General features: G+C 47.5%; 1 protein-coding gene across 1 annotated transcript in view; it reads right to left on the minus strand.

The window, feature by feature from the left end:
- Positions 1–480: 480 nt before the first annotated feature.
- The window catches only part of pomt2 (protein-O-mannosyltransferase 2), a 185,204-nt gene continuing 165,305 nt past the window's right edge, over positions 481–20,379 (minus strand). Inside the window, exons 17-20 of the mRNA XM_052021379.1 lie at positions 17,592–17,697; positions 8,410–8,550; positions 1,458–1,569; positions 481–764 (exon numbers count right to left, since the gene is read on the minus strand). Coding sequence (XP_051877339.1) covers positions 659–764; positions 1,458–1,569; positions 8,410–8,550; positions 17,592–17,697 — 465 coding nt within the window. The 3' untranslated portion in view covers positions 481–658. The remainder of the gene's footprint in view (positions 765–1,457; positions 1,570–8,409; positions 8,551–17,591; positions 17,698–20,379) is intronic.

The raw sequence follows: 20,379 nt of genomic DNA on the forward strand, positions 1-20,379 counted from the left end.
AAAAGGTCAGCATGGATGTGATGGGCCAAAGGGCCTGCTGCTGTGCTGTACAATTCTATGAACCTTTTGGTGTATATAGTTTTTAATTTAAAGTACACTTTGAAGAAGAAAATTCTACACTAGCTTATTGTATCTGCTCGGATTTCCTTTCAAGGACGAGTCTGAACATCATTATCTTGCCAATCGACAGATTCACTGAACAGTTGGCAGCTCTGATGCTCAACACTGCACCTTACAAAAGGACAAGTGGATAGTTCCAGCTTACAGGACAGGCAGCACATTCTGCTTTTATACTCAGGGTGAGAAGTTATCAAACAGGATAGATCTTAGATCCTGGAAGAATGCTTCCACCCTTGACATTCAGCACTCGTATTTGTTCTTCAGTTTCTTTTACTTGTAGAGAGATTACAGCAGCTTCTGGCTCATCCCTCCATTAACACGTAAACTTTCAGAACAAAGTACACATTTATTAAATGGCAGTGACATTTGTCTGTTTAATAACTGCATCATTTGTGTGGAAGGTGACAAGAATTTATCAAAAGTTTGGCAAAGCAAGTCACCCCGTTCCTCTTTTCACAAAATCTTTGATCCAAGACTGTGCACTCCAACAGCAGAGATACTGAACAGCTGCCGTGACTCGTGCCTGACCTCAGTGAGGTTAGAATTCCCAGGACTCCATCCACCTCAACCCTGACATTGGACTGCGAGGATCTTGAGCATGTGGGCCAATCATCCCATAGGACAGAGGATGAAACAGGTAGAAGCTGGAACAAAAGAAAACAATGATTTTCTGCAGATTGAAGGAACCTTACACATTGCCATTTCAGAATCTTGTACTGATTCAAAGGAGAAAGACGGGAAAATGGAACCTTACACATTACCCAGCAACTTAAACCATACCTTACCGACAGACCAGATACAAATCATTGGTTGAATCAGGACAGTAGGACTGCAGTGAAGAGGGGGTGAAGTGAGTGACAGGGGAATGATCATTGGCCTTTAGTATTTTTGTGTTCCATTTGACAAAATGAGATTGTCGGTTTGGGAGGTGCTGTTGGAGTAGGTCAGGTCAGCAACCGTCGTGCGTTTTGTACCTTGTACTCACTGCAGACATTAGAGCTAAAGATACAAAAACATATTAAGTGTAGGGGGAATGTAGGGTCAATCAGAAGAAGGGGGAGAAAAACTATTTGTCAAATAAAACAATCAATCTTGAAACAGAGAAAGTAAGAGAATAGTTGGAGAGAGTGGGACATTCTCAGATGAAGGGGGAATCTAACAGAGAAAATTTGGAAACATCTTGCAGCAGTTGTTTTCCCAAATGGTGCTGGTGGTAAGGCTGCATGTGGGAAAAAGAAGCCAATGTGAGATTGCTGGACCAAAAGAAACTGGTTTTGTTTTAAAAGGTAGAACTCCTCAATGTGGATCAATCATGTTTTTAGGAAACTTGTGCCCACCTGTACACACAGGCAAAGATCAAGCACATCACTCCACCAGTGTAAACTTTTTGGGCTGTTTGATGGCTGAAGAGGAGGTCAGAACTTTGCAGCAGAATGTGCCAAGTAATTGCTGAAAAATAAATAAAAATTAAAATTACTATTGTTGGAAAGATTTGCACTTTTTGAAAACAATAACTGAATTTGGCATCTAATGACTGACTGAAGAATTGAACATACCTGAACTATGAGAAGCTGGATTTTAGACTAATGATTAAATTACTGGATCTGCCTTGAATAGATTAGGAACATCACCCCAATAGCAGAGTTTTAACTTAACAACACAAGTTTGGCATTTCCAAGGCAATTTTTTTCCAAGGAACGTCTTCAGACATTCCAAACTCCACCTCTTTCCCTGGCACTGTCTGAAGCTGAACTAGATTGTTCATGGACTCGGTGTCAGATCTGACTCCAAGATTAAGCTTTGAACCACGCATCCATGCAACCAGTGTGATCACCAACTTGCCCCTCTGTAACAATGATCTCTGGCCTCAGTTTGTCTGCTGCTGAAACACTCATCTGTATCTTTATGACCTCCAATCTTGATCATCCCATTACAGTAAATAGGTGTTAGGGTTACAGATAATCCGGCACATTCAGGACTTTGCTGGTGCCACACTGGTAAATTTTCCAGGCCATTGGATGTTTTCCTAATTTATACTCCAATATACTTTTAATTTAGTATTGTGGCGACTCACCATCTAGTCGGGCGAACCGGCTCGGCAGTCGAGTCGCGCGGCGTCGGAGCGACGAGGCCCAAGATGGCGGCGGGCCTCGTCTTTCCGAGCGACGGGGAGAACCCGCGCGCGGGAAAGTCCTGATGACGTAGGACTTATGTCATTGCCGGTTTTTTGGGCGGGAGTTTTTCTCCCTTAAAGGGCCCGCACAAGGCGGGAAAATAAACCAGTTCTGTTTGGCAATCCTCCGAGTAGTCTTGTTTTATTCCGCGGTAGCAACCGCTACATTGGTGACCCCGACGGTCCAAACGGCTTTTGGACCCGCGAAATGGACGACAGCGCAGCAGCCAACGCAGTGGCCCTCAAGCTGCCCACCTTTTGGACACTTCGGCCCAGCGTCTGGTTTGACCAGGCTGAAGCGCAATTCCACCTTCGGCAGATCACCTCCGACTCCACGAAGTACTACCATGTGGTTAGCTCTCTGGACCAGGAGACAGCCGCCCAGGTTGGAGACTTCATCCAGTCGCCTCCGGAGGAAGATAAGTACCCGGCTTTCAAAGATCTTTTGATCCGGACCTTCGGCCTCTCCCGTCGTGAGCGCGCCGCCCGCCTGCTTCATCTGGATGGCCTGGGGGACAGATCCCCATCCGCCCTAATGAATGAGATGCTGGCATTGGCCGAGGGACACAAGCCATGCCTGATGTTCGAACAGGCCTTCCTCGAACAGCTCCCCGATGACATCCACTTGTTGTTAGCTGATGCCGACTTCAGCAACCCCCGTGAGGTGGCCGCCCGGGCAGATGTCCTGTGGAGGGCCAAGCGCGAGAGCGGTTCGTCCGTCAGTCAAATCACCAGGCCGCGAGCCCAACGCCTGCCTCGCCCGGCCCCAGCAACCGAGCAGCCACGCCCCAGGAACGCAGACGACGACACGGGTGACCAGCTGTGCTTCTACCATCAGAGGTAGGGTGCGGAGGCCCGTCGATGCCGCCCACCCTGCAAGTTTCAGGGAAACGCCAGGGCCAGCCGCCGCTGATGGCTACGGCGGCTGGCCGCCGACAGAGCCTCCTCTTCGTTCAGGACAAGAAATCTGGACGGCATTTCCTCGTTGATACTGGAGCAGAGGTCAGTATTTTGCCCCCGACAGGCCGCGACACTCGTGACAGGCCACCAGGTCCTCTACTCAATGCCGCCAATGGTACAACGATACGGTCTTTCGGCACCCATACGCTTCAATTACACTTTGGCGGCAGCCGTTTTACCTGGACCTTTACCCTTGCCACCGTCGCCCGACCACTCCTAGGCGCCGATTTCCTTCGGGCCCACAACCTGTTAGTCGACCTGCGAAGGAAGCGGTTAGTCCACTCTAGCACTCTCCGGACCTATCCCCTGGGAGAAATCAGCCCACCAGCCCCGCGCCTGGACTCCATTACCCTTTCTGGCGACGATTTCGCCAAGCTCCTAGCCGAATTCCCATCGATTTTGGCACCTTCGTTTACAAATTCTCGGCCCGCACATGGGGTACGACACCACATCATTACCACAGGGCCACCCCTTCATGCCCGAGCACGACGATTACCTCCAGACAAGCTCCGCCTGGCAAAGGAAGAGTTCCATCACATGGAGGAGCTGGGGATTGTTCGCAAGTCAGACAGCCCCTGGGCCTCCCCCCTGCACATGGTCCCCAAAGCCACCGGAGGGTGGAGGCCCTGCGGCGACTACCGCAGGCTGAATGACGCCACCACCCCGGACCGCTATCCCATCCCTCACATCCAGGACTTCGCAGCGAACTTACACGGGGCCCGCATCTTTTCCAAAGTGGACCTCGTTAGGGGATACCACCAAATCCCGGTCCATCCGGATGACGTCCCCAAAACTGCGATTATCACCCCATTCGGCCTGTTCGAATTCCTTCGGATGCCGTTCGGCCTCAAGAACGCCGCGCAGACCTTCCAGCGGCTGATGGACGTGGTAGGCCGAGACCTGGACTTCGTGTTCATTTACTTGGACGATATACTGATCGCCAGCCGTAACCGCCAGGAACACCTTTCCCACCTCCGCCTGCTGTATTCCCGCCTCCGCGATTTCGGCCTCACGATTAACCCGTCCAAGTGCCAATTCGGACTTGACTCTATCGATTTCCTCGGCCACAAAATCACCAGCGACGGGGCAACACCCCTACCCGCCAAGGTGGATGCTATCCGCCATTTTGCCCGCCCCGACACAGTCAAAGGCCTACAGGAATTCCTTGGGATGGTCAACTTTTACCATCGTTTCATCCCTGCAGCAGCCCGTATCATGCGCCCTCTGTTCTCGCTGCTGGCTGGTAAGGGCAAGGACATCATCTGGACTGACGAGGCTGCGGCTGCTTTCGTTAAGGCCAAAGACGCCCTGGCAGACGCCACGATGCTGGTACACCCTAGGACTGACGTCCCGACTGCCCTCACGGTAGACGCGTCCAACACCGCGGTGGGTGGGGTACTGGAACAGCTACTCGAAGGCCGCTGGCAACCCTTGGCATTTTTCAGCAAACACCTTAGACCGCCCGAACTGAAGTACAGCGCTTTTGATCGGGAACTTCTAGCGCTGTATCTGGCGGTCCGGCATTTCCGATACTTTCTAGAAGGCAGGCCTTTCACCGCTTTCACCGATCATAAGCCTCTGTCCTTTGCCTTCTCCAAAGTCTCCGATCCCTGGTCAGCTCGTCAGCAGAGACATTTATCCTACATTTCCGAGTTCACAACTGACATTCAACATGTCTCCGGAAAGGATAATGTCGTTGCTGATGCACTTTCCAGACCAACCATCCACAACCTATCCTTGGGTGTCGACTACACAGCCCTGGCTGACACACAGCAAGCCGACGACGAACTGCCCAGCTACAGAACCGCAGTCTCGGGTCTGCAGCTCCGAGATTTCTTGGTTGGTCCAGGTCAGCGGACCCTACTTTGCGACGTTGCGACTGGTCAGCCCCGCCCTATTGTCCCTGCAGCCTGGCGGAGACGCGTTTTTGACTCGGTACATGGGTTGGCGCACCCATCCATCAGATCTACTGTCCGACTGGTCGCCAGCAAGTTTGTCTGGCATGGCCTGCGCAAACAGGTCAGTGAGTGGGCCAGGACTTGTCTGCACTGCCAGACGTCAAAAATCCAGTGACACACCAAGGTCCCACCACAGCAGTTCGAGCCTACCCGTAGGAGGTTCGACCACATACACGTCGACCTCGTGGGCCCTCTGCCGGTTTCAAGAGGAGCCCGGTACCTCCTTACCATCGTGGACCGGTTCACGAGGTGGCCTGAGGCAACCCCCCTGACTGACATCACAACTGATTCCTGCGCCCGAGCGCTGCTCACAACTTGGGTCTCACATTTTGGCGTTCCGGCCCACATCACTTCAGACAGAGGCACCCAATTCACTTCCAGTCTCTGGGCTGCATTAGCGAACCTGCTAGGGACGCAGCTGCACACCACCACGGCCTACCATCCTCAATCAAACGGGTTGGTGGAACGTTTTCACCGCCATCTAAAATCGGCCTTGATGGCCTGCCTGAAGGGTCCTAACTGGGTTGACGAGCTGCCTTGGGTCCTGCTCGGCATACGCACTGCCCCCAAAGACGACCTCCGCACTTCGTCAGCTGAGCTTGTATACGGGGCGCCACTAGTTGTCCCCGGGGATTTCATACCTGCCCTTCAGGACCAAGGGGAACAACCCCCAGCAGTTCTACAAAGACTGCGCGAGAAGCTCGGCGCCTTGGCCCCGATTCCCACCTCATGGCACGGTCAAGCCCCATCCTGCCAGCCCAAGGAACTACGGGACTGTAAGTTTGTTTTCGTTCGCAGGGGCACACCTCGGGCGCCATTGCAACGACCATATGAGGGACCGTTCCGAGTCATACGGAATAACGGATCCACTTTTATTTTGGACATTGGAGGCAGGGAACAGGTTTTCACGGCGGACCGCCTCAAACCGGCCCATTTGGATCTGCAACAGCCTGTCGAGGTTGCCACGCCACGACGCAGAGGCCGCCCCCCTAAGCGGCAGCTGGCACAGCCCACGGACCTTGGGGACTGTCTCGCCGGTTCTGGGGGGGGTTGTGTGGCGACTCACCGTCTAGTCGGGCGAACCGGCTCGGCAGTCGGGTCGCGCGGCGTCGGAGCGACGAGGCCCAAGATGGCGGCGGGCCTCGTCTTTCCGAGCGACGGGGAGAACCCGCGCGCGGGAAAGTCCTGATGACGTAGGACTTACGTCATTGCCGGTTTTTTGGGCGGGAGTTTTTCTCCCTTAAAGGGCCCGCACAAGGCGGGAAAATAAACCAGTTCTGTTTGGCAATCCTCCGAGTAGAGTCTTGTTTTATTCCGCGGTAGCAACCGCTACAGTATGATACATTTTCCAGCAACCCTGGTGAGTTTAATGTGATTTCAGGAATTGGGGTCCGGTGAATTTAAAGGGAGTGTGGGAACCAGGACCACGCCAAACCATCTGGATTTTCAAACAATTGGACAGTGGACTATTGGAGATTCAATGTACTGTCTGAGCCAAGTGGTATCCCTTGTGCTGCCCTCGATAAACCTGGGTCAACAAAACCTCTGGTGCCTGTATCAAGTTCCTCCTACACATACTTAAAACCTTCCCCCCACCCAAGGCTGTGTCCTCAGCCCCCCACTCTACTCCCTATATACCCATGACTGCATGGCCAGATTCTGCTCTAATTCCATCTACAAGTTTGCAGATGATGCCACCGTAGTGGGCCGTTTCTCAAATAACGATGAGCCGGACTACAGGAAGGAGATGGAGAGCCTAGTGACATGGTGTCATGACAACAACCTTTCCCTCAATGGCATCAAAACAAAAGAGCTGGTCATTGACTTCAGGACGGGGGCGGTGCACACACTCCTGTTTACATCAACGGTGTTGAGGTCGAGAGGGTTGAGAGGAGTGAACATTACCAATAGCCTGTCCTGGTCCAAGCACATAGACACCACGGCCAAGAAAGCTCACCAGCACCTCTACTTCCTCAGGAGGCTAAAGAAATTTGGCATGTCCCCCTTGACACTCACCAACTTTTATCGATGCACCACAAAAAACATCCTATCCGGATGCATCACGGCTTGGTATGGCAACTGCTCTGCCCAGGACCACAGGAAACTGCAGAGTTGTGGACACAGCTCAGCACATCACAGAAACCAGCCTCCCCTCCATGGGCTCTGTCTACACTTCTCGCTGCCTCAGTAAAGCAGCCAGCATAACCAAAGACCCCACCCACCCAGGACGTCCTCTCTTATCCCCTCTCCCATAAGGCAGAAGATACAAAAGCCTGAAAGTACATACCACCAAACTCAAGGACAGCTTCTATCCCACTGTTATAAGACTATTGAACCGTTCTCTAGTATAATAAAATGGACTCGACCTCACAATCTACCTCATTATGACCTTGCACCTTATTGTCTGCCGGCACTGCACTTTCTCTGTAGCTGTGATACGTTTCTCTGCATTCTGTTATTGTTTTACCTTGTACTACCTCAATGCACTGTGTAATGAATTGATCTGTACGAACGGGACGCAAGACAGGTTTTTCACTCTACCTTGGTACAAGTGACAATAATAAACCAATTCCAATACCTTTCTGGTTATGTTAAACTTTGTTGGAAGAGGTCAAAGACAAGGTCAGAGTGAGAACAAGTTCACAAATTATTGAGAAAGGCAACTGTGTGCTCATATCCTAAATAAGTTACTGAAGAGAAACCAGAGGATGCTTGATTTTATTCACGAGTCTACTCACCTTATTCATGTATCACCACAATTTGTGGAACCTCAATCTAATGTGATATTTGAAAGTTGAAATATGAATCATTTTGCAGGAGTCCAGCTGAAGGTAATTATTCCATCCAACAATGACACAAATTATGAATGGTTGGAAACAGAACCAGGTTAGTCTACATCAGGAACGAGGGGTCTTTGAACTGAAAATCAACTGTTTCCCTTTCCATAGATACTGCCTGACATGTTCAGTGTTCCAGCATTTTCTATTTATATTATAAATAACACTGATGTGTAGCACAATCACTGAAATCTGTGAGTGTGATTTCCATGGTATAGGGGTTGAGGGTTACAGGGAGAAGGCAGGAGCATGGGGTCGGAAATAAATCAGCCATGAGTGAATGTCGGCGCAGACTCGATGGGCCAAATGGGCTAATTCTGCTGCTATATTTATGGAGTAATGTTAGAGGGACGTTACACACCTGTTAACATGCTGCTAAAAAGCATTGCTGGGAAATAGTGATGATAGTAGAGAATTCGGCCCATCAGGTAGAACGGTAAGTAATGCAGGATCCAACCCAGCAACACATGCCTGGCTGTACTCAGAATGATGCAACAACGCTCTGAAGAAAAGAAAATATATGGTCAGTGCACTGCTCTGTCTTTCTGAAACATCACACAAACATTCTCCTCCTGAAGAGACATAAATCTGTATCGGCCCTTTAGTAGCTAAATGCCTGGATATCACACCATTAAGGTGCCTACCTCAGCACACAATGTATCAGAGCTTTGATGCCCACACAATACGAGATGTCAGAAATAACACTTCGGGTCACTTTCATGCTCATTGTCAGAATTACTTTATACAAGATATCTTTATTAGTCACATGTACATCGAAACACACATGAAATGCATCTTTTCTGAGTAGAATGTTCTGGGACAGCCTGCAAGTGTCGCCAAACTCCCGGCGCCAACATAGCATGCCCACAACTTCCTAACCTGTACGTCTTTGGAATGTGGGAGGAAACTGGAGCACCCGGAGGAAAGCCACGCAGGAAACCCATGGGGAGAATGTACAAACTCCTTTAGAGACAGCAGTGGAATTGAACCCGGGTCGCTGGCGCTGTAATAGTGTTACACTAACCGCTACTCAACCGTGCCTGCCCAACTCTCAACTTTCTCTCTATACATGTGGAATAAAATAAAAACTTCTGGAGGAACTCAGCAGGTCGAGCAGCATCTGTGGAGGGGGCAGGTGGGGGAGAGGAAATGTTAACATTTCGGATCGAAACCCTGCATCATATCCTGATGGGACTATGATATATAAAAATGATTTTAACAAAAATGTAGATGGGATCATTAGCAAGTTTGCAGATGACACAAAAATTGGTGCAGTTATGGACAGTGAAGAAGGTTGAAAAGGATTCAGCAGGATATAGACCAGTTGGAAACTTGGGCACAGAAGTAGCAGACGGAGTTTAATCCGGACAAGTGTGAGGTGTTGAACTTTGGGAGGTCAAATTCACAAGTATACAGTAAGTGGCAGAAACCTTGAGCATTGGCAGCCTGTGACCAGTGGGGCGCCAAAACAGAACACAGAATAGTACAGCACAGGGACAGGCCCTTCAGCCCACAATGTCTGAGCTGAATGCAATGCCAAATTAAACCCAATCTCTTCTGCTTGTTCATGATCCATATCCCTCCATTCCATGCATATTCATGTGTCTATTTGACAAACTTTTAAACACCACTATCCTATCTACCTCCACCACTACCCCTGGCAGCCCGTTCCAGGCACCCACTACTCTCTGTATAAAAAAAACTTGCTCCACACATCTCCTTTAAACTTTCCCCCTCTCACCTTAAATGCATGTCCTCCAGTATTTGACATTTCTACCCTGGGGTACAGTTTCTGACTGTCTACCCTATCTATGCCTCTCATAATTTTATAAACTTCTATCAGGTCTTTGCATGCCACAGGGATTTGGTTGGTGCTGGCTCCACTGACGTTGTCATCTGTATTAACCATTTGTATGAGAATATAGCTGGCGTGATAAGTTTGTGGATAAAGCCAACATTGGACAGTGAAGAAGGGTGTCTAAGATTACAATGGGATCTTGATCAACTGGGAAGTGGGCCAAAGAATGGCAGATGGAATTTAACTTAGATAAGTGTGAGGTGATGCACTTTGGTAAGTCAAACCATGGTCATGAAAGGTTTAGAGGGATATGGGCCAAATGCAGGCAAATGGGACTAACTCAGGGACACCTCTTGGTTGGCATGGACGAGTTGGGCCGAAGGGCCTGTTTCTGTGATGTATGACTATTTATGTACAGAAGGATCTTGGGGTCCAAGTCCATAGTTCCCTGAAAGTGGCAACACAAGTAGATAGGGTCGTCTCCTCTTCAGCTAAGAGCACCTCCTCCAACAATACTGGGTAATGAGCCTGGGCAGGTGTTCATAAGTTTTAAGATAGTTATGGATAATGATGAGGCTGGTTCTTGGATGAAAGTGCTAAATTGGAGAAATGCTAATTGCAACAGTATTGGGCAGTAACTGAAGACAGTAGACTGGGAGCAGCTGTTTGAGGGCAAATCCACATCTGACATGTTGGCGTCTTTTAAGGGCCAGTTGATTAGAGTTCAGGACCAGCATGTTCCTGTGAGGCTGAAAGATAAGGATGGCAAGGTTTGGGATCCCTGGATCACAAGTGATATGGTATGCCTAGTTAAAAAGAGAAAGTAAGCATGTGTAAGGTTTAGGAAGCAGAAGTCAGACAAGGCTCTTGAGGAATATAGAAGGAAGAGGAAAGAATTTAAACAGGAAATCAGGAAGACTAAAAGGGCCATGAAATGTTGGCAAATAGAATTAAGGAGAATCCCAAAGCATTTTATACATATTTTAGGAGCAAATAGGTAGCTGGGGATAGGTAGGTCCACTCAAGGACAAAAGACAGGATTCATGCACAGAGCCAGAGGAAGTAGATGAGGTCTTTATTAAGAACTTTGCATTGCAAGGAGAAGGACATAGATGAGGGGTATGTTGATATTTGGGGGTATGTTGATATTCTAGGGCATGTTGATATCAATAAGGAGGTGTTGGACACCTTGAAAACCATTAAGGTGGATAAGTCACCAGGGCGTGATGGAATCTATCCCAGGATACTGGGTCATTGATAGAGATCTTTGTTTCCTCTTTAGCCACAGGTGAGGTGCCAGAAGACTAGAGAACAAGATAACATAGTTTTATTAGTCACATGTACATTGAAACACACAGTGAAATGCATCTTTTGCTTAGCGTTCTGGGGGCAGCCCAATGTTGTTCCTTTGTTTAAGAAGGGCGATATGGACAAACCTGGAACTATAGGCTGGTGTGCCAGTGGTAGGAAAGTTATCGGAGAACACCCTTAGGGATAGGGTTTACTGATATTTTGAAAAGCATGGACTTGTTAGGGATAGTCAATATGGCTTTGTGCATGGGAGGTCCTATCTCACAGAATTAGAACACAGAACCATACAGCACAGGAACAGGACCTTTTGATCCTCCATGTCTACACCCACTATGATGCCAAACGAAAAGAATCCCATCTGTATCAATATAGTTTATATTCCTCCACTGTCTGCCTGTTCATATGTTTACCTACATGTCTCTTAATTGTTGCTATCGTATCTGCTTCCACCACCTCCCATGGCAGAACGTTCCAGGTATCTACCACACTCTCTGTAAAAAAAAACTTGCCTTGTCAAAGAGTACTACAGCACAGAAAAAAGGCCCTTCAGCCCATCTTGTCCATGCTGACATAGATTTCTGCCTAGTCCCATCTACCTGCACCTGGACCATGGCTCTCCATACCTCTCTCATCCATGTACCTATCCAAACTTCCCTTAAGTGTTACAATTGAACCCACATCCACCACTTCCACTGGCAGCTCATTCCACACTCGCACCGCCCTCTGAGTGAAGAAGATGCCCCTGAGAGACCCCTTAAATATTTCACCTTTCACCTGAAACCTATGACCTCTAGTTATAGGCACAGTAGTGTAGCAGTTAGCGTAACACCATTACAGCCCCAGCAACCCGGGTTCAATTCCCGCCGCTGTCTGTAAGGAGCTTGTACATTCTCCACATGTCTGCGTGGGTTTCCTCCAGGTGCTCCGGTTTCCTCCCACATTCCAAAGGTGTACGGGTTAGGAAGTTGTGGGCATGCTACGTTGGTGCCAGAAGCGTGGCAACACTTGCGGGCTGCCCTGAGAACACTCGCCGCAAAAGATGCATTTCACTGTGAGCTTCGATGTGCATATGACTAATAAAGAAATCTTATTTTAGTCTCACCCAACCTGAGGGGGAAAAGCCTGCATGCATTCACCCCATCTATACCCTCATAATTTTGCATACTTCCATAAGATCTTCCCTCATTCTCCTGCACTCCAGGGAATAAAGTCCTAACCTATTCAACCTTTCCCTGTAACTCAGGTCCTCAAGTCCCGGCAACATCCGTGTAAATTTTCTCTGCACTCTTTCAAGCTTATTGATATCTTTTCTGTAGGTAGGTGACCAGAACTGCACACAATACTCTAAGTTTGGCCTCACCAATGTCTTATACCAACATAACACCGCAACTCCTATATTCAGTGCCCCGATTTACAAAGGCCAAAGTGCCAAAAGCTCTCTTTACAACCCTATCTACCTGTGATGCCACCTTCAAGGAATTATGGATCTGTATTCTCAGGTCCCTCTGTTCTACCGCACACCTCAGAGCCCTACCATTCACTGTGCAAGTCTTACCCTGGTTTGTCCTCCCAAAGTGCATCACCTCACACGTCTGCATTAAATTCCATCTGCCATTTTTCAGCCCATTTTCCCAGCTGGTCCAGATCACATTGCAAGCTTTGATAGCCTTCCTCACTGTCCACTACACCCCCAATCTTGGTGTCATCCGCAAATTTGCTGATCCAGTTTACCACATTATTATCTAAATCATTAATATAGATGATAAACAACAACGGGCCCAGCACCGATCCCTGCGGCACACCACTAGTCACAGATCTCCAATCAGATAGACAACCATCTATTACCGCTCTCTGGTTTCTCCCGCTAAGCCAATGTTGAATCCAATTGACTATTTCATCCTGAATGCCAAGCGACTTAACCTTCTGCAGCAGCCTCCTATGTGGATTTTGTCAAAGGCCTTGCTAAAGTCCATGTAAACAACGTCCACTGCCTTCCCTTGATCAACCTTCCTGGTAACCTCCTCGAAAAACTCTAAGATTGGGTAGACATGACCTGCCACGCACAAAGCCATGTTAACTATCCCTAATCAGGCCCTGTGTATCCAAATACTTATATACAGTACGGTATCCTATCCCTCAGAATACCTTCCAATAATTTACACCTAACTGACAGCAGGTTCGTTGGCCTATAATTTCCCGGCTTATTCTCAGAGCCTTTCTTGAATAACGCAACAACATTAATTATCCCCCAGTCCTCTGGCACCTCACCTGTGGCTAAGGACGTTCTAAATATCTCTGCCAGGGTCCCTGCAATTTCTGCACTAGCCTTCCACAAGGTCCGAGGAGACACCTCGTCAGGCCCTGGGGATTTATCCACCCTAATTCACCTCAAGACAGCAAGCACCTCCTCTTCCGTAACCCAGATACGGTCCATGACCTCATGACTCATTTGCCTCAGTTCTATAGACTCAGTGTCTGTCTCTTGGATAAATACAGGCGCAAAAAATTAACTTAAGATCTCCCCCATCTCTTACGGCTCCACGCATAGGTGCCCACAGTGATCTTCAAGAAGACCAATTTTGTCCCTTGCTATCCTTTTGCTCTTAATATAGCTATCAAAACCCTTGGGATTCTCTTTCACCTTGTCTTGCCACTGTGTCCTCTTTTAGCCCTCCTGATTTCTCTCTTAAGTGTTCTTTCGCATTTCTTATACTCCTCAAGTGCATCATTTGATCCCAACTGCCTATACCTGATATGCGCCTCCTTCTTTTTCTTTACCAGGGCCTCAATATCCCTCAAGAACCAAGGTTCCCTAAACTTGTTAGCCTTGCCTTTTATTCTAACAGGAACATATAGATTCAGTACTCTCAATATTTCATTTTTGAAGACCTCCCACTTACCAACTTACCAAGCATCTCTTTGCTAGAAAACAACCTATCCTAATCCACACCTGCCAGATCCCTTCTGATGTCATCAAAATTGGCCTTCCTCCAGTTTAGAATCTTAACCCTAGGACCAGTCCTATCCTTCTCCATAATTACCTTGAAACTAATGGAATTATGATCACTAGATCGAAACACTAACTTCTGTTTCCTGCCCTGCCTCATTCCCTAAGAGGAGATCCTGTATTGTGCTCTCTCCAGTTGGGATCTCTACATATTGATTAAGGAAACTTTCCTGAACATATTTGACAAACTCGATCCCATCCAGTCCTTTTACAGTATGGGAGTCCCAGTCAATATGTAGGAAGTTAAAATCACCTACTATCACAACCTTATATTTCCTGCAACTGTCTGCCATCTGTCTACAAATTTGTTCCTCTAAATTCTGCTGACTATTGGGAGGTCTATAATATAGTCCCATTAACGTGGTCATCTCTTTTTTATTCCTCAGTTCCACCCATATTGCCTCAGTAGACGAGCCCTCCAGTATGTCCTCTCTGAGCACCACCGTGACATTTTCCCTGATGAGTAATGCCACCCCTCGCCCTTTAATTCCTCCCTTTCTCTCATGTCTAAAACAACTGACACCCAGAACATTAAGCTGCCAGTCCTGCCCCTCCTGCAACCAAGTCTCACTAACGGCTACAACATCATAATTCCACGTACAGATCCATGCTCTAAGCTCATCTGCCTTATCTACAATACTCCTTGCATGGAAATAGATGCAACTCAGAACATTAGTCCCACCACGTTCAACCTTTCTGTTTCCATCTTTGTTTGTAGCCTTAGCATCTACTTTCCCCACAGCCTCTCCACTTGCTGCCCTGACACTCTGGGTCCCCTCCCTCCCCCGAGCAGCACTGGCAAACCTTCCCGCAAGGATATTGGTCCCCCTCCACTTCAGCTGCAAACCATCCCATTTGTACAGATCCCACCTGCCCTGGAAGAGAGCCCAATGATCTAAAAATCTGAAGCCATCCCTGCTGCACCATCACCTTAGCCATGTGTTAAACTGCATTATCTTCCTAATTCTTGCCTCACTAGCATGTGGCATAGGTAGCAATCCTGAGATCACCATCCTGGAGGTCCTGTCTTTTAACTTAGCACCGGGAGGGCCTGTAGTGTAGCAGTTAGCATGACACTATTACAGCGCCAGCGACCTGGGTTCAATTTTGGCCGCTGTCTGTAAGGAATTTGTACATTCTCCCCGTGTCTGTGTGGGTTTCCTCCAGGTGCTCCGGTGTCCTCCCACATTCCAAAGATGTATGGGTTAGGAAGTTGTGGGCATGTTATGTTGGCGCCAGAAGCGTGGCGACACTTGCGGGCTGCCCCCAGAATACTCTACGCAAAAGGTGCATTTCACTGTGTGTTTCGATGTACATGTGACTAATAAAGACATCTCATCTTTACAAGGATGTTGCCTAGATTGGGGAGCATGCCTTATGAAAACAGGTTGAGTGAACTCAGCCTTTTCTCCTTGGAGCGACGGAGGATGAGAGGTGACCTGATAGAGGTGTATAAGATGATAAGAGGCATTGATCGTGTGGATAGTCAGAGGCTTTTTCCCGGGGCTGAAATGGTTGCCACAAGAGGACACAGGTTTAAGGTGCTGGGGAGTAGGTACCGAGAAGATGTCAGGGGTAGTTTTTTTACTCAAAGGGTGGTGAGTGTGTGGAATGGGCTGCCGGCAACGGTGGTGGAAGTGGATACGATAGGGTCTTTTAAGAGACTTTTGGATAGGTACATGGAGATTAGAAAAATAGGCTATGGGTAAACCTAGTAATTTCTAAGGTAGGGACACGTTCGGCACAGCTTTGTGGGCCGAAGGGCCTGTATTGTGTTGTAGGTTTTCTATGTTTCTATTTTCTATCTTATCTTATAACTCCCTGAACTCACTTCGCAGGACCTCATCAATTTTCCTATGTCAACGGTACCAATGTGTACCATGACCTCTGGCTGCTCACCCTCCCCCTTAAGAATGCTATGGACTCAATCCGAGACATCTCTGACCCTGGCACCTGGGAGGCAACATACCATCCGAGAGTCTTGTTCTTGTCCACAGAGCCTCTGCTCCCTCGTAAATCTTCTTTAAACTTTCATCCTCACCTTAAAGCTATGCCCACTGGTATTTGCCATTTCTACCCTGACTATGTATCCTATCTATGCCTCCAATGTTCCAGAGAAAACAATCTAAGTCGCCCCTCAGCCTCCAATGTTCCAGAGAAAACAATCTAAGTCTCTCCATCTCACTCTCTCTAATCCATGCAACATCCTGGTGAACCTCTTCTGCACCCTCTCTAAAGCCTCTCCATCCTTCCCGTAATGGGGCAACCAGAACTGCACACAATGCTCCAAATGTGCTCCAAATAAAGTTTTATACTGCTTCCCGGCTTTTATCAATAGAATACGATATGGAAAAATGACAGATGTTCCACTTCATCGACCACGTACTTGTCCGCAGATTCAACTTGTCTAAATCACTCTGGAGCCTCTTCACATCCTCCTCAATTTACAATTCCACCCAATGTTGTATTGCTTCTGCTGAGTGTGCAGATGGGGTGAAAGCAGAAATGTGGGAAAGGGAATGCACACAGTTGAGGGCCGTGTTAATCATGGTGGATATGAATCATACTGGAACACATACTGGAAGCACTGGAGTAATCATTAGAAATTGGGAGAATGGATTGGAACTTGCAGGAAACAGAGTGAGCGTAGATATCATCAAGCTATCTCTGTGAGTTCGTGGACTTGTGGAGCCTGTCACCTCAATTCTCCATCTCAATTCCATTCCCAACTTGGTTTCCTGTACAGTTCCAACAAAACTCAACAAAAGTAGGAAAGATTAGCACCTCATCTTGCAACTTTCTTTTTATTAGTTTCTGGCATGTGAGCTTCACTGGCATTTATTGACCATTCCTCTTTGTCCTAGGTTAGCTGATGGTGAGCTGCGTCCTTTATATTATCATGTACCCATGTTTCATAAAGTTGTACAGCTTAGAAACAGACCCTTCAGCCCACCATGTCTATGGTGAACATCATACCTATCTCTACTAATCCACTTGCCTGCATCACTCCTCTATGCCTTGTTCTTTCCAGTATCTGTCCAGATGCCTCTTACTGTTTCTGCCTCCACCACCTCTTCTGATGGCTCATTCCTGATACCAACTACTCTCTGTGTGAAAAATTATGCCCCCACCAGAACCCCTTTAAACCTCCTTCCTCTCATTTTAAACCTATGGCCTCCAGTTTTAAACATCCCAACCATGGGAAACAGACATTCCCTATCTACCCTATCTATGCATCTCATAATTTTATATAGCTGACAATACATAGCTGGGTGGGAAGAGGGAAGACAAGGAGTCTGCAAAGGGATATAGACAAGTTAACAGCCTCACGTGCCGTGTAACATGCAAAATTTTTGTGAAAAGAATAGAAAAAATAGGTGAGACACTAATCAATGCTCATGTACAGGTATATAATGAGTATACTGACCTCTGACCAAATGAATTGGCTGATAACCTCGCTGTAAGTAGACAACTGTAATGCTGAAGAGAAGCATGTAGACAAGGAGGCTTGAGAGGTTCAGCCACCAAATCACCTTAACAGAACAAAATATGGTTACCCAGCTGCAGAGAACGTGACCACCATAGACACAGGACATAGAGCATGGAAATGTACACAGAAGCATTCACATGAATCTTCTCTATTTTCCGGATGCCTACTCTCACTACCACAGCTCCTCCAACCCCCCCACCATAGACAGAATAAAGATAGAGATCCCCGTTCACCCCACTAGCCCCCACATCCAGCACAAGGTGCTTTGTGACTTCTGATAGCAACAATGGGATCCACCACCAGCCATATCTTCCCCTCTCCTCCTTTGTGCTTTCTGCAGGAACCACTCTCTTTGTGACTCCCTGTGTAAAAGAGAACTGGAAATGCAAGGGTTAATGACTGGAAATGTAAGGGTTAATGGTGTGCAGCTATTCTTCCCATGGTGTGATATTGCCTCAACCATAATGTGATTATAGTTATGACTGTAAAACCTCCAGGTGCTGGTGAGAAAGAAAGAAGTTTTTAAGACATATCTTGTTTTGCTAAAAGCTTGCTGCAAGCAACTGCCTTAGTAAGTGCAACTTCCCACAGAGGTTTCCCATGCAGTGGGTATAAAAGTAGGGACACTAACCTGCAAATCTCTGAGTGTGGATCAGTACCGAGCTCGGGTTACACTGTTTACTCTTTCTCTGTATCCTTCATTCCCGCTAGCTTTAAACTAATAAAGCATTAATCGTATGTTCTTTGGTTCTGCTGTTGTCTGATTTATTACAGTGTAGGTCGACTTTCACACCCGGTCCACTAATCCCTTCCTGTTACCTGGTACTTTCCTCTGCAACCATAGGAGGTGCAACACCTGTCCCTACACCTCCTCCCTCATCACCATCCAGGGATCTAAACAGCCATTCACTCAAGGATGACGAGAGTGAGGGTAGGACCGATCAGGGATAAAAGAGGAAACATGTGCCTAGAGTTGGAAGAGGTAGGGAGGTCCTTAATGAATAGCTTGCTTCAGTATTCACCAGTGAGAGACACCTTGACATTTGTGAGGATGGCGTATGACAGGCTGATATGCTAGGGCATGGTGACATAAGGAAACAGGATGTGCTGGAACTATTGAAAAACATTAGGATAAATAAGTCACTGGGGCCAAACAGGATATATCCAAGGTTATTACAGGAAACGAGGGAACAGACTGTTGTGCCTTTGGCGATGAGCTTTGCATCCTCACTGGCCACGGGAATAGTGCCAGATGATTGGAGGGTGGCAAATGGGGCATGCTATGTTGGCGCCGGAAACGTGGTGACACTTGTGGGCTGCCCCCAGAACACTCTACGCAAAAAAAGATGCAGTTCACAGTGTGTTTCAATGTACATGTGACTAATAAAGAAATCTTATGTTGTTCCTTTGTTTAAGAAAGGGAGTAGGGATAATTCTGGGAATTACATACCAATGAGTCTTTCTTCAGTGGTGAGCAAATTACTGGAGAAGATTCTTAGAGACAGGATTTATGGGCATTTGGAGCTTTGTGAAGGGCAGGTTGTGCCTCACGAACCTGATTGAATTCTTTGAGGATGTGACAAAGCACATTGATGAAGGTAGAGCAGTAGATGTGGTGTACATGGATTTTAGTAAGGTGTTTGATAAGGTTCCTTATGGAAAGCTCATTCAGAAAGCCAGGAGGCATGGGATCCAGGGAAACTTCGCTGTGTGGATTCAGAATTGGCTTGCCCATAGGAAGACAAAGAGTGGTGGTAGACAGAGCATATTCTACCTGGAGGTCGGTGACCAGTGGTGTTCCGCAGGAATCTGTTCTGGGGCCCCTGCTCTTTGTGATTTTTATAAATGACTTGAATGAGGATGTAAAAGGGTGGGTTAGTAAGTTTGCTGATGATACAAAGGTTGGTGGTGTTATGGATAGCATAGAGGGTTGCTGTAGATTGAGAAGTGGCAGATGGAGTTCAGCCCAGATAAGTGTGAAGTGATACACTTTGGGAGATCAAATTTGAAGGCAGAATACAAGGTTAACTGTAGGACTCTTAGCAGTATGAAAGAACAGAGGGATCTTGGGGTCCACGTCCATAGATCCCTCAAGGTTGCCACGCAGGTCGATAGGATTGTTAAGAAGGCATATGGTGTGTTGGCGTTCATTAGTCGGGGTATTGAGTTCAAGAGCCACGAGGTGATGTTGCAGCTCTATAATACTCTGGTTAGATCACACCAAGTATTGTGTTCAGTTCTGGTCACCTCATTATAGGAAGGATGTGGAAGATCTAGAGAGGGTGCAGAGCAGATTTACCAGGATGCTGCCTGGATTGGAGACCATGTCTTATGAGGATAGGTTGAGTGAGCTGGGGCTTTTCTCTTTTGAGAGCAGGAGGATGAGATGTGACTTGCTAGAGGTGTACAAGATGATAAGAGGCATAGATCGAGTGGAGAGTCAGAGACATTTTCTCCAGGGCGACAATGGCTAACATGAGCAGGCATAATTTTAAGGTGAATGGAGGAAGGTATGGGGGGATGTCAGGGCTAAGTTTTTTTTACACAGAGAGTGGTGGGTGCATGGAACGCACTGCCTGCAGAGGTTGCGGGGCAGATACATTAGGGACATTTAAGAGACCCTTAGATAGCCATATGAGTGATAGTGAAATGAAGGGCTATGTGGGAGGGAAGGGTTAGATAGATCTAAAGCAGGATAAAATGTCGGCACAACATTGTGGGCCGA

This window comes from Pristis pectinata, chromosome 1 (assembly GCF_009764475.1).
Source record: "Pristis pectinata isolate sPriPec2 chromosome 1, sPriPec2.1.pri, whole genome shotgun sequence".
Classification (NCBI taxonomy): domain Eukaryota; kingdom Metazoa; phylum Chordata; class Chondrichthyes; order Rhinopristiformes; family Pristidae; genus Pristis; species Pristis pectinata.